General features: G+C 40.6%; 1 protein-coding gene across 2 annotated transcripts; it reads right to left on the bottom strand.

Moving 5' to 3' along the window:
- Window positions 1-2,778: 2,778 nt before the first annotated feature.
- slc43a2b (solute carrier family 43 member 2b) lies at window positions 2,779-13,543 on the bottom strand. Of its 2 annotated transcripts, none has more exons than XM_034201250.1 (14): window positions 13,335-13,543; window positions 12,027-12,324; window positions 9,968-10,262; window positions 9,772-9,827; window positions 9,570-9,646; window positions 7,755-7,847; window positions 7,391-7,524; window positions 6,688-6,878; window positions 6,443-6,586; window positions 5,496-5,628; window positions 5,235-5,367; window positions 4,697-4,770; window positions 4,378-4,501; window positions 2,779-4,295 (listed from the first exon to the last, which is right to left on the bottom strand). In XM_034201250.1, exons 2-14 carry the CDS (start codon window positions 12,184-12,186, stop codon window positions 4,170-4,172), a joined length of 1,740 nt encoding a protein of 579 aa, XP_034057141.1. In that variant the 5' UTR covers window positions 12,187-12,324; window positions 13,335-13,543; the 3' UTR covers window positions 2,779-4,169. The 2 variants fall into 2 exon arrangements, with proteins under 2 accessions (XP_034057141.1, XP_034057148.1); XM_034201257.1 differs by lacking the exon at window positions 13,335-13,543 and adding an exon at window positions 12,641-12,868.
- Window positions 13,544-15,088: the final 1,545 nt, after the last annotated feature.

The following is a 15,088-nucleotide window of genomic DNA, read 5'->3' on the forward strand; positions in this document are numbered from 1 at the left end:
GAGCAGACTGAGGGAAGGAGGGTCGCCAGGGGGTGCTGTGTGGCTGTTGTGGTGGGTCTATAAGCCACCCACCCAATTGTATATGTTCAGTTTCTCATATAATTATTTAAATGCTTGACAATACACATTCTGCTGATTATGGGACACCTTGTTATGACCATGTTTACAAAAAAAACAACCAGACTTTGGAGAATAATTCACATCGTTTTGCCATTCTAGCTTATAAAGCTATCACTAAAATTAAAAGTGATCCCATGAATAAGGTAGCCTATATAATAGCTTGATTGAACCCCAAAAGGACCTTGCAGGAAAAAAAAGTCTTACTTTATTTTAAATATTATAAATATTGCTGCTGGTTTATAAAGCACTGAATGGTTTAGGCCCAAAATACATTTCTGACCTCCTGCTAAATTATGAACCATCCAGATCTTTCAGGTCTTCAGGCACTGGTCAGCTTTCTGTCCCCAGAGTCAGAACTAAACATGGTAAAGCAGCGTTCAGTTATTATGCTCCAAATATCTGGAACAAACTCCCAGAAACCTGCAGGTCCGCTGCAACTCTGACTACTTTTAAATCCAGGCTGAAGACTTTTCTTTTTGTCGCTGCTTTTAATTGAACTATTGATATCTTAAACTGCGCTGTAACTTTTATCCATGTATTTTTTCTTTTAATGTTTATTTTATTAGCTTTTCTTTTTAATGACTGATTTTAAATGCCCTTTTCTTAATGTCTTTCATTTTTTGTAAAGCATTTTGAATTGCCTTGTGTTGAAAAGTGCTATATAAATAAACTTGCCTTGCCTTACTTATGTTTTACAGGAGTTTTAAAACAACAGCACCAACAATCTAAAAATAGATTTCAAAGCATGAATGAAGTATAATTATTTGACAAAGCAGAAGTCAAACACAAAATACACAAAATATATTTTTATTTTACATTTAAATTACAAACATCAGAAAAACCACCAACAATCACTACATGAAATAACATACTCTGAGCTTTGCTGGATCGTTTTTCTTCAGTGCTTCACCCTCTGCGTCATCATCACAGTCCCTCTGACGTAGTAGCATAGTTATTCGCCACCAGAGTATAAATGCGCGTGACACAGGGACAACCACCGCTGGCACAGACGCACGGTGCGTCATCTCTGTAAGCCCTTCCAACAAAGTCCCTGCATCTAATGTGATTATCTTCCTCCAGAAATGCCCAAACCCACCCCTGTCCACTATAGATATCTCCCATTGATGTTTTACATTACTCTACATTTCAAATACATGTATGACGTGGTGTTTCGTAAAAAAAAAAACGTGGAGCTCGTGCCGTCACCCTTAGACATCCACACAGGATTTTCTCGCTGCAGGTCCCTGGCCACGATAGTCCACCACCCACGGGTCTGTAAGATTGTGTTGGCGCGTGATGCAATGACAGGGCATCACAGGTCCCTAATCCAGCCCCAAGTCCCGGAGATAGCGGGATGTGAGTGCGTGTGTGTGAGTCTAAAATTATGTAACAGTGCACTGCTGCTGTATTTATAGCGCATCTGTATCCGTCTGCCAATATCTCTTCTGGATAGGATGCTGACCTGTTACCTCCTGAAGTAGGCTACAATCCATCCATCCATCTATCTATCTGTCCATCTACCTATCTGTCATACAGCTTCTGAAAGAGTATTTTGGATACCCTTCCTTAAATTGTTCAACATAACGCTGCTCCACTACTTTCTGACTAGTGACTGTATGGCAGTGGTCTCATGTTGCCCCTTTGAACTGTGTACCTGAACAAATCACAGGGGTCTGCCCGCCAGCCAGTTGCTTCACCATCAGCAGCAGCAGAAGCATCAGATCTCCAGGAGCCACAGTCCCTGATGTGTGTGTGACATTGTCAGATATATTCTCATGTGTGTAGGGGTATCAAATGATAACCATCTGCTGGAGTTTTTAGTGTCAAATGTCAGAACGGAGTGCTGGCAGGTCTGGTAAAACCAAATATAGTGAGAGTGTGCCGGGAACATCTGGTGGAAAAACCTCTGAACAAGGTTCCTGCATGGGGACATGGAGGCAGGAGACACCCTGTCCTTAAACACTGAGGTTCAAGCAAATTAGGCTTTTTATATGTGGGGGATTTCTGGATAAGCTTAACATCATGAAATGGTGGAATTATCAAGACAACATCATTGTCTATATTCCTACAGGTGTGGTTTAAATGTGTGGACATTATGTATATGTCAGTGTGACTAAAAAATACTGCTGTTTGTTTATCAAAAGTTGAAAAAACTATTCTGTTTTAAAAGTAAATAAGGCCTAAAATAAGGCAAACATGTTTATTTATTCAATAGTGGTGGCTCACAATACTGGCCTCTGCTGGTTCGTAGCAGGAAGACCTACAAACTGAATCAACAATTATTTTTTTCTTGAAGCTTTTTTTGTAAAATGTCCTATAAACTCGGCCTTCAAATACAGGCACACATTGATAATTTAAAAAATCTAAAAGTGTCACTTGTAAAATCTGAATTTCAAATCAAAAGCTTAATTTTTTATAATAACAAGTTGCAACCTGATTTATGACTACCCAATTTACATTGTTTAAAATATTGTGTAAGGGGTAGTTTTAGAAGCAGAAAAACAAGCATGCATTTATAAAAAGGGTCCTGTAGATTAAAAAGCAAACGAATCGCCCCAGGCCCTAGGTTACTTTGTTAATAGCTTTTTCTGTGAACCGTTAAGAATATCACAGAAACAGCTTTGTATGGAAAGCAATGAAAAAAATAGAACAAAAAGGAAAAGATATCAACTCATCTTTATTAACCCCCACAGCTTTTCCATTTTAAAACAGGAACACCTGCAAAACAAACATCTCTACATAATCTAGCTCTATGCCAACAACACCGAATGGGACATACCGACATGTAGCCTGCACAGCACATTTTAAATACATGATGAAATGTATTGTGGAAAAATGAGTGTAAAATGAAATAAATACACATGTGAAGGTAGGAGGAGGGACTATTTTTGTAGAGAGGCATCATGAGAGAAGTGCTGAAATGAGATGATGTGTGGAATTGAAAGAGGTTAACAAGGTATAAAGTGCTGAAAAGTAGGTAGAAATACTGACTCAAGATAAGGCATCTGAATGATAAACCTAAAGAAGAAATGGAAAACTATTTGTACTGATATGTGTAAAAATGTTCGTCTCTCTTACATGGACGTTTATTTAAAAGGCATCCTGGTAAACTTGACTTAGAAAAAGAAAACTAAATAAAGCAGGCAATAAAATAAATACTCTAAACATACAATAACATTTTGCATTTAGCAAAACATACCGCAGTTTGTTTAAAGTCCTTCTTACAGAATACAGCCCATAAAATACTGACATTCCTCCTATTCTCAAGTATACTCTAAGCTACAGTAGTGTTTTACTATAATTAGATGCATTAATGATGAGTCTCTTTTGTATTCGCCCGAGAAACATCGACCTCTCCATGCAGTCGTTTATTGATGCCATTTAGTCCACACTTATCTCACACCATCTCTCCAAAAAATCCAGCTGATGAAAAGACAGGTTATGGAATTTACAATCAGGATGATTTAAAGTCAACATATACAAAAAAAAAAGATTCATAAAATTGGAGTCACTCACAAATAATGGTGACAACAAGCTGTCTTGTTGGTGTCACAGGGGGGTATTCAGGAGCTTAAAAAAAACTCTCATAACGCTCATACATGGAAAATGTATGTATGTTCCACTGTTATGTGGAACAGAGCTTCACTAATGTGCCGCTCAGAGAAGAGGGAATAAAAAGAAAAGTCAGAGGATTGGGGGGAATACAGAGGGCTTATGCCTCTTTCCTTTCACAGTCTTTCCTCTTGTTTCCCTCCACGTTTCACTGTCCTCCAAAGCGACTGTCCAACTGAATTGTTAGTTTGACGACTGCATTATCTCTTTATCTTCATGGGAATAACAGATTTGTCAGTCTGTTTGTATGTGTACTTGTTGTAGAATATGCAATTGGTCGACATTTTATATTCTAGAAGTTAAGATTTGTAGTTGCCCTTTTGCATGTGAATGTATGCACGTATTACTGGGCTGCAAATGTTTCTCAGTAAAAAATCATCTGCTGTCCTTTGCTTTTCTCTAGACGTAGGCCTCGGGTATGTCGCTGCCGTTGATCCTTAAGTAGATCTTGGCGTTTGTCCCTCTCTCTGCAGCTGCTCTTTGTGGAGCGTCCGTCTGTACCACATCAGGTAGAGAGGCAGCAAGAAGCCCAGCATGCTGATAACAAGGAGTCCAATGTTGACCTGTGGGACAAAATCAGAATTAGCCATGCCTGAAGGTTTCATTTGTGAGAGTCTGAGAGTGTGTTTGTGTGTCCATTCATACCCAGAAGGGGTCTCCCTCCAGGGGTCCCATCATCCACAGAAACAGGGGTTGCTGCAGTAAAGAAAACACAGCACTGACCAGGGACTGCATACCCGTTAGACTGCCAAACTGAGAGGAGGGGTACCTGCAGAGACAGAAGCGAGGACATTTTGTTTTTTAGTTTAAAGCTAACCGTATCCAGAAAAAAAAGTGATGATGATTAATTTGTGTTTTGTGTGTGTGTGTGTGTGTGTGTGTGTGTGTGTGTGTGTGTGTGTGTGTGTGTGTGTGTGTGTGTGTGTGTGTGTGTGTGTGTGTGTGTGTGTATTATGAGACTTACACAGCAGCATAGAGGCCACCAACAGCAGAGTGAATGAATCCTCTCACCACAGTGTGTAAAACGAATGAGACAATCTGAGGAAAGAATAAATGGTATAGGGATCAATATTTATTATCCTTCAGTAAAAAGGTTGAGGAGGGTCTTTAAGGAATAGTTCAACCCTTTGCATTTGAGAGGGAGAGGAGAGGCTAGAGCCAGGTAGCTTAGCTTAGCAAAAAGACAGGAAACATCTAGGACTGGTTCAAAGGTAACAGAATTTAAGTACATACTAAGCTAAAAAAGATGGTAGGAAAACAGATCCAGACTGGTTTCCCATTTGCTGTTACATTCACAAAATACTAAACTGAATTAAAACACTTCATATTCAAATACTAATATTTCTAAATGTTTGCAAGTCTGAAGCACATTTGGATTTGGTGTTTCTCTGACAGTTTTTCGTATTCGGCATTGTGGAGTACGGTATTTCGATCTCTCTGTCTGTACACACAAACTGAAAGATTGACAATAAAGTTGACTTTGACTAAAGTGGATCACTCACCTGCACGGGGAGATTGGGTATCAGACTGGTGATCCCAAACCCTACTAGAAGGACGTTTGTGAGGACGAAAGCTCGCAGGGCATTGGTCACCTTCTGTGTCTTTTTGTCTCTTCGCTTTTTCGTCTTCTCCCCGCTAATGGTCAAAATGAGAAAGAACAAAAGAGAAATCAGAACATGAGGCGTGATACAGGGTTCATTTTGTGGTTCATGGAGCAGTTTCTGGACCTATACATGGAGAGAGTTCAGGAACAAGTGACTCACTTGCTGCAGGGCTCCTTTTCGTCCTCTCCTTCATCGCACTCCTTTAGCTTCCAGTCCATAATCTGACCAATCACAGGAGTGGTCATCAGGCAAAGCAGCTGCATAATACCGAAGATGGAGGAGTACAGACCCACTGAGAGAGGGTAAGAATGAGGACAAAAAGGTTTTAAAAAAAGAGTGCAATGAATGATAAAAATTCAGAAAAAAATAAAGTTGAGGTTATCAGAGGTAATGGTTGAAATATGACTAGTTTATTATGTCTACAGGACTTTGTTCTACCTGGTTAATCACTATGATGGTACAGTTAATCATTAGTCATAGGTGCTGGAGCCATATGAAATGAAACAACAGTGGATATGGAGAAAACAGCTCCCTAAAAGTCAATATGATGCCATTATGAGGGGATTTATGGCCAGGGGAGTAATGATAAATGAAAACGAGTCATGTGAAACTCATAGGATGAATGCTTTTTGCTGTTGCTAAGGAGAAAGCTAGTTAATGAGTAGAATAAATGGTAGTTTCAGATTAAAGCTGAATGACAGCTGAAGGACTGGGTTATTGACATGGGCAACAGGGAAGGGCAAATGAAAAAACAAACTAGCTATGAGAAAAGCAAGAGAGTAGTGGATTTATTATTGTGATGCAAACCTACACAATTCTAGAGGTTAAATTATAATTATAGTCAGTTTATTAGTAACGATCTACTAATCTACTGATACAATTATACGCTTTTAGTCTTACCGACTTCCATTCTTTCCACTGAAAATACAAATAAAACCATTGAAGTCCAGATGCATTTATGACATGAATAAGAACCATATAGCATATGTCATAAGGCAAAGAAAAAACATGATTCAAGATAAAGAAAAATCAAACAAAAACGTTTTCTAGTACATCGAAACACAAAGACATAGAGAGATACTCAAACCATAAGCAGAGCCACATACCTGTGTTGAGGTCTCCATCACTGAGTGACTCCAGGACGCTGTTCATGGCTCCCATGTAGAACAAGAGACGGAGCTGAGTGACACACATGGTCACCAGACTGAGCATGAACATCGTGCTGGTGATGGTTTTCAAGAAGGACTGGGCTGCAGAGGAGAAATGGAAAAAACACAATTGTTAACAATACGCAATCGAGTGAGATGCACAAAACATGGGGCAAACATTGCGTTGATTTCTGAACTCTTACACTCGTCTTTGCTTTGCAGTTCCAGGTCCGTGGTAGAGAGGCAGAGCTTGTTTCCGTCAGTTATGGCCAGTTCCTTCTGCTTGATGCTGTTGCTCACGCTGAGACGCCGGCCCACGGTGGTCACCTGTTTGTAGAACTGCTTCCCTGTGATTTTATGGTCGAAGCCCAGCCAGCTGAACTTAATCTTCACACTGAGAAAGCAGAGGAGAAGGGGATGAAGAGGAATAAGATGAGAGAAGAGGACAGTGTGAGAGCGAGGACAGAGGAGAGTCGAGTAGGAAATGGAGGAAAAGGAAAGAAAAAAGTTAATATCATAAAGACAAAATGGTGACATGCATGAATCACTCAACTGGAAACGTTTTATGCTGAACAAGGTCTCATTTTAATTTACAAGGATTTACAAAGGAGTTAATCATCAGCAGACTTTAACCTGGCAGCATTACACTGCACATCTTACATCATTATTTGTCAAACAGTGTCAATGATGTCGAGAACTCCATATTTTAGCCTGCTGTCACTTATGTCCGACTATTTTTGTTATACTTAAACAAATAGAGACTTGCCAATGTGTAAGTTCAATGCATAATGTTACCATACACCTACACACAGTAGAATTGGTGACACATTTTTGCAAATGTTCTTCTTTTTAAGGCAGTGTTTATGTCGTCGACTTTCTACAGTCAATTTGATCTGTGGTACTTACTTGTAGTCCATGTCCTCTGGTGATGGGAACGGCTCCAGTGGCCAGTTCATGAAGCAGTTCAAGAAGACCAGTCCAGCACAGGCAGCCCACACCACCAGGATAGTGATGAAGGGTATGCCGACGTCATAGATAACCTGTGAACATAAAGGCATGATCAATCAATAGAAAAAACAGATGAGGCAACAGAAACTGGAATGCAATCAAAGGACTGCTTAGGCTGCTCAATCCACTACATTTGTAACATATAGTTGCACAATGCATTCAAGAGTGAGGACAGCTAATGTAAAAAGCAGAATGTTGCATATAGTAAGGAAAGCAGTATGGAAAAAACAAAATCTTTACGAAAAATGGTTATCTTTGTTACCTTGACACCAGGGAAGGTGACAGCAGAGGAGGCATAGGAGCCAATCATCAGGGCGATGAAGGTGGAACGGAGGTCACCAAACATGTTAGGAAGCTAGAGGGAGGAGAGGAAAAGAGACATCGTTACAACCTGTTTATACTCTAGAATTAAAGAGCTTTTAGCAGTGGTTGCAGATTGGCCTTCTATAGAGACAGTGTTTGTCCATTCTGGGCTACTTTAGAAAAAAGACAGCGGTACAATATGGCGGTCTCGTGACAAGGACCTTCACATTATGTAGGCAAGAAGGGCCCATTCCAAGCTTATTAAAACACTCTCTTAGTTTCCGGTGATTAGGATATTCCATTTCCGATAAATCCCCCTAAATCATTCACACTGGTTTTTCAAGTTCTTGCAGTAATTTGCAAGCAGATTATGTTTATTCCATGAACGCAGTGGTCTCAGCTGCAGAGCGACTGCACTGAGACCAGGGACAGAATGGAGACAAATGAGGATGGCGCCTACAGACACTGGGGCAGAGAGGACAGCGGGAACCAATTAGCAAGCAGACATCAAAGGAAGTAAAACACAACAAAGTGACATGAAGCCTACGTAAAAACAACATGAAACAGCATCACATTACACACACAGCTGTCAAACACACGACACAAACACAGCGCTATTGAGACCGAAGGGGTGACTGAGGTGAGGTGACATTGTCTCCGTTTTTTTACACGCTATGCTCCCGTTTGAGCACAGAGAAAAGAGAGCTGTGATGAAAAACAGAGGACGCAGGAGACAGTGGGTGGAAAAACATCCAAACACAAAGGCCTCCACAGGCTGTTCGGTTTTCAAGAGACTGAACAACAACAAGCACATCCAATTACAAGACTGGGGAAGCTAAGTAAAAGGTATGTGCTGTGTGTGTGCTACATTAGGTATTAAGCATGCACATTGAAGCACCCAGTTAATATTTCTCAGCAATATCTCCAGGAGTTCTGAGGAAAAAACGATTGTTAGAGATACCAGTTTAGCAGCTGCTGGAAACACATACATGGGAAATGTGACCTGACATCTGACATTGGCACGGAGCCAGCTGATTATTACTTAACAACTGAGAATAAATGCCTGTAGGTCTGAGGTGCAGTCATGATCAAGGACTCGAGGAACAGCATAGTGTCTAATGATTAACCCAACGCTAAGACTTTCACTATATACATTATCAGGTTGTGAAGGAGACGGTATGGAAGTTGGCGGGGGGAATGTGGTTTAATGTACAGACTGTGGGAGCAAACAAAGCCCTAAATTATGGTTTTATTACATCACTGTCATTTAGGCCTAATGGGGGCTTTAGTGTGATGCAACACATACCACATAGGAGATGTACATCACAGTTACAGCCTGTGGTGGTATAGAAAAGGGGCATTTATTGGGAGATTTACTGGATAAGAGCCCCTCTCTAGTGAGCAGCATCACCATGGTACAGCACAGGACTCCCATGTTAGTCACTGTAAGGCTGAGCTGATGACAAGAGGAGGGGACAGGAAGATGAAGAACAACAATGGGGACAAGGCAAAGGAATGTTGAGGGGTTGTTTGTTCCTGGGAATCATGAAGAGCATCAGTTGTTTTTCTGTCTCAACATGTAAAGGTCTGAATCTAGGGTATGCAGGGTCTTTATGGTAAAATGAAGAGCGTTGCACATCCTCAACAGTTTCGATGATGTTCTTGTTAAGGCACACTAATGGATGCAGTGGAAAGTGATAATGAAACATTGAGTTACTCCCAAAGGCTCTGCATCAGGAGGATTACAAGACACACACAACATGTATACACTTACTGTGAGAGATGTGAAGGTCATACACATGCCCCCAAAGCCATTGAAAGTCAGGGCAATGAAGATAAGGACCGACAGTTCTGCAAATGAATGACACATATGTTAGCTCATGAGTGACTTTCTCAACATCCAAACTACTGTTCATTGTTTCAAATACAGTGAAGGAAAATACACATCAGCCCGAGTACTCTTCCGGCCGACTTACCATTTGGATTGTAGGATCCATAAGCAATGAGTAGACAGGAGAATGCGAAACACATGCTGAAAATAAATGAAGAAAAGTCACAGCATTAAGTCAAATTACCAGAAAACCTAAGTTAATGAACCTGTGTTCACATAATTACTGTAAAAAAGAAAGAACATCGTGGTTAGTTTGCATAGTTTCCGCTCTCCTTTCTTACCTGCCCAGCAGTCTGAGATTGCGAGGCCCGTATTTATCCATGACGATCCCCAGGGGCAGGGTGATGGCCGAGAGCAGGAAGGAGCCCACTGTGAACGCCAGGTTCAGCATCTCATCCTGTTCTTTACAAATCAGCCAGCCGTTCATTTTCAGGGGCCCATCCATAGGCACCAGGGGCCTCATCTCCACCCCGTCTCCCAGACCAACCACACCAGCCTCAGTCTCAAAGTATTCAGCATAGTCATCGGGTGCCGAAGTGGCAAGGGGAAGGGACAGATTGGAGATGGAACTGTTGCCTGTGAACAGAATGAAAATAGGTAGAGAACGAATGGTAAAATACACGTTGGAGAAAAAAAGAGCAGGGTGGGTATTGAAGTGGAAAATTGTTGTATTTACACCTACTCACTTATTCTCACAAAAGCCACCCATAACGTTTGAGAGAAGTTAAATAATCCTGCTATTTAGACTAATTAGTACGTTGGAATGCAAGGGACAAAAGGTGATACGCTAGCAGTGGCAATAAACACATTATCGTCAGAACCTGCCAGGAGATAAAGGTACAACAGTCCAGGAGAAGTCCATGTGAGGTAGAAAGGGAAGCAGCAATTCTGCCTGGATTATAATCCCTTGAACCTTTCAGCCAGCAGACATCTTTGTTGTCACATGAGGGATGTATATGCACGACATCCCCGTGTGAAACACCCTGATGTGCTTCCTAACTGAGTGTCAGGTCTATTTCAGAAACTAAGACTTGCTGATGCTTGCTGACTTGCAAATTGACTTTATTTCCTCTTTTTGTTGACTTAACATACGTCAACTTTTAACCATAACTCATTGTTCTCTGCTGGATGTGCGCAATGCCTCATGTATGCTTCATCATCATTTTCTTTCTTTGTCAATCATATTTCTTACTGCCAACCCCCCCAGCGGTCACATTTTCTACTATTCATCACTTTTCTATCAGTCTTCACTTCCCTCCCTGCTCTTTATCAGTGAACTTTAGGCTTCCATATTACCGGTCATAAAATCTGTTCCTCTATCACATGTCACATGCTTGAAAAGCGCTGAGCTGGTGCTGCGGTCCTCTCCCTGTTATGTCATCAGAACAAGATAAGACGTCTGTGGCACGAGCCAGGAAGCTCAATTATCACTCACTACACTATATTTGAATAGCCTGTAAACGTGACTCGAATTAGCTGTGAGTTATTGAAGGTTTATGGATGAATTTTGAGCGACGCTGATTGGGTCTCAAGTTCAAGCAAGAGCAAGTTGCATCACTTGCAGATTAAGTTGAATTGGAAGACAATGCCAGACAAGTTATACAAACATTCTCCCACTGGACAAATCCAGGTCCAAAGGATAAGTGTGGCCTAATTCCTCTCTCACGTTCCCTTTTTTGCTTACTCTCTTCTACAAGACCTGACTGGGGCCATTGTGTGCATTGTGTGGCCTTTGTACTTCAAAACACATAGCAGCTGCATGACTTTGCTCAAAGAGAGGAATAAGAAGAAAAAGAGAAGACGAAGGCATGAGGGCAAAAGGACAGCCGATGCCGTCCGTCATTCGTTTATCAGATTCCTCTCATCTGCTGTGTCTTCAATTTTCTCTTTCACTTTGGGACACTTTTCCAACCTGCATCCCTGCTCTCTTTTTAATTTAACTGATCAGGTTTAGTCTCCTGAGGCCTCAAAAAGCAGCCTGGGCCCCTTTCAGATAAACACTTATTCTTTAAAGAGAACAGAAGAAGCCAAAAAGCAGCCTATTAAGTTACCTATCGTGAATAAAACCTTGCTCACTCTTTTGCTCTTAGTACTGGTGATGACACTGAATGACTGTAAGGGCAGCCCTCAATCCACATTTAACAGCTCATTGTCTTCCATAAAGAAAGACAGGACACATGCAAGCTCTGCACTTTAAACTCATGTAGGCAGATGCTCAAGACTGTTTGCCTTTACAAATGAGGGTTTCTTTTACTATCAAGGCACATGATGGAACAAATGACAGATAAGAAATGTGACATACTTGTGAAGAGAGAGGAATGCAAGCAACCTGTGACTCACCTTCCTCGTTGCAAAGGTAAGAGTAGAAACCCTCTGACTTCAGCATGATGAGGAGTGATCCCCATCCCAACAGCACGGCAGAGAAGAGCAGATTCTCAATGATGGCCGTCACTGCCATCCACCAGCGCCTGGCGAACGCCGTGGCCAGGGACAGATTCATGGTGGCGGTTGAGAGAGAACACAGGCCGAGAGAAAAGAGGAACCAGAGGAGAGCAATGTGGAGTTGCGAGAGTCCACCACCACAGAGGAAGGAACAGCCCGGTCTGACGCTCAGGATGAACAATCACTGATCACTTATCTGTGAGGGGAAGAGAAGAAGGGGGAGGTTTTACTGTTGCTTGTAACTTAACGACAGGAACGTTTTTATAAGCTCAAATGATAAAAGCCTCTAAAGCTAACATGATATGATACTGGTTGCACACATCTGAAATGAAGAGAAAATGAACCTGTGATATCTGTTTCTTAACTTTATGATTAATATGTCATCAGACACAGGGGAGAGCAAATGTAACTGTAACAAAATGAACTAATAGTAACAATGGCTGGTGAATGATTAACTCCTCTGTTAGTACAACGATCATTACATCACTCTGCTGCATGAACAAAGAGCTTACATCACATTAGGCACTCAAAACTTAAGAAGCATCCACTGTTGCATTACAGAGATTCACTTGTTAGCTGGGAAAAAATACAAACTGGTCCAAACTGGACTTGAAAAGAAAAATGGGTCTCGCTCCCTGAGCCCTCACCCCATGGCCCCTTCACTCGACAAAAACCCATAACATGTCCTCTCAGGCCCATCCAACCGAAACTCTCCTCTGCAATTACTGTGGTGCATCCAAAACATAAAGGAGCAGCCAGACAAACAATAAACAAATCAGCTCAAACTTCCAACCCCTCTCCCTCTCTCTATCGAATCAGAGAGCGATACTATCTCTCTCTCGCTATCGCATATCTCTTCTCTCTCTCTCTCGGAGCTCTCTCCTCTCTTCTCTCTCTCTCTCTCTCTCTCTCACTCTCTCTCTCCTCTCCTCTCTCTCTCTCTCTCTCTCTCTCTCTCTCTCTCTCTCTCTCTCTCTCTCACAATACTGTACATGTACATACACACACAATCTGCTTCACCATTAAGAAATAAAAAAAGTTGTCTGCTGATTTAAAAGAATATAGATCAGCAAGAGTACACAATATAATAATGGATAGCTTGTTTCAGAATATTGGTGTCTTATTAAATTAAATAACAGTTTTCTACAATGCAATACTTAAGTGAATCACAGGTAACATGTCTAAGCAAATCACAAACTTCCTTACCTCTCCAGGCAGCACCCTCCAACTCCAAACCGCCTGTTGCTCTGGTTATCTTTGAAAAGCAACTTTTATATACCCAGGCAATCCTCACATGGCGCCCCCTATTGGCCGTTGGCTGTCTGATGTCTGCACCTCAGCCAACCAGCACTCAACAGCATTGTAAGCCTTGATGTTACTGTAACAATAAGATCTTGAATGGAGGTCAGTTGATGTGCCCTTTATAGTTTTTCCTAATAGTTCATCAAAAAATGTTATTAATATGAATGACAGGCTTAAAAAAAAAAAAAACGTATTATCAAAGTCATTGTGCAATTGGAGGTCCGAAAACACAACAAGACAAACAAAGTCCGGTTGAAAAACATAATGGATTTTGCAGATAGGGGAGGATGCGTCAATGCTAGCTATCAACAGTTGTCCGGATCAATGGCTGCTATTGATGGAGAGGAGACAGGAGCAGTTTTAGTCGTTGTGTAAGATGTTTACTGGTGTTTGGTTACTGTGTTGTGTGTGGTTTTAACCAGGAAATGATCTGCTGAGGTTGAAGTCTGTTGCATAAAAACAACAACAATGAGGAATTTGAGGAAGAACTTCGTTTGTTTACCACAGAGCAAAATCGATTTGATTAGAAAAAAACTTTAAAAAGGCAGAATTCTCAGAATTCCTGCCTCTTAAAAGACGAATATCTTCTGGTATCTTTGTTGCTTTATAACAAAAAGACATATCTTTGAGAAAAGACAAAATTAGAGGAAGTAATATTGGGCAAGGAAAACACTTTTTGTTCTTATATGCTAAAGACCAAGCTACTACAGTTAAACGTGACCTGACATTAATTAATTCATTATAAAATATACGTTTTGCAATCATTTCTCAAAATCTTTCAGATTAAATCATTTTTGCTGCATTGACATTAACCCAGATTTGCATGATTAACAAAATGCCTGTTGAATGTCCTTTTAAATCGAAATAATTCACATGAGCTTTTATGTTATAATGACCTTCAGTTTTTAAATGTCTATTTTTCATTTGTGCCCTCTCTTAGACAATTTTAACCACTTTTACCTGTTTTTAGGTCTGGAAGAAAGTAGATAAATCATGTTTAAGTGGGGATCGTATCATCAGTCAAAACCTGTTTTCCAGGTGGCCCACTTGCAGTGCTCTTAAACTGTAATCAATATGCAAATAATTCACTGAGTGAGCAACAGAGACCCAATCTGAAGAAACACTGATAACGTAAATTGTGCTGTTACAGTGATCAATCTCTAAAGGTCTGTGATTCAAATTCACTTTTAATCTGACCTCCTGTGAAACGATGTTAATGAGCATTTGACAACATAGATGAAACAATCGCAATGGTTGAGTATCAGCCATTAACTGATCAATGATCTCCAACTGTTGCTACAATGTGTTCACCCGGATTTGTCAGTTAGTGACAAATTCATTACAAAACAGTAACACACAGATCACATAGTTAATCACTAGTGCTGTGTTCATTTCCTGCACCCAATCAAAAACTGTTAATGATATAATCAGATGCATTATATGAGGCAACAGATATGAATGACAAGATTTAGTGAAATGTTATTAAACTACGACAGTACATCACTGTATAATACTGATTTTTCATATTCTGAATACATTATATATATTCTGCCAACATGTGGAGGGTTAAAATAAAGGGTTGGAAAAACATTTAAAAATATTTGAACCAAGTTTTGTATTTTCCTGTAAGCCACAGAAAAAGAAAAGGAGTTGTCATT

This window comes from Gymnodraco acuticeps, unplaced genomic scaffold, assembly GCF_902827175.1.
Source record: "Gymnodraco acuticeps unplaced genomic scaffold, fGymAcu1.1, whole genome shotgun sequence".
Lineage (NCBI taxonomy): Eukaryota > Metazoa > Chordata > Actinopteri > Perciformes > Bathydraconidae > Gymnodraco > Gymnodraco acuticeps.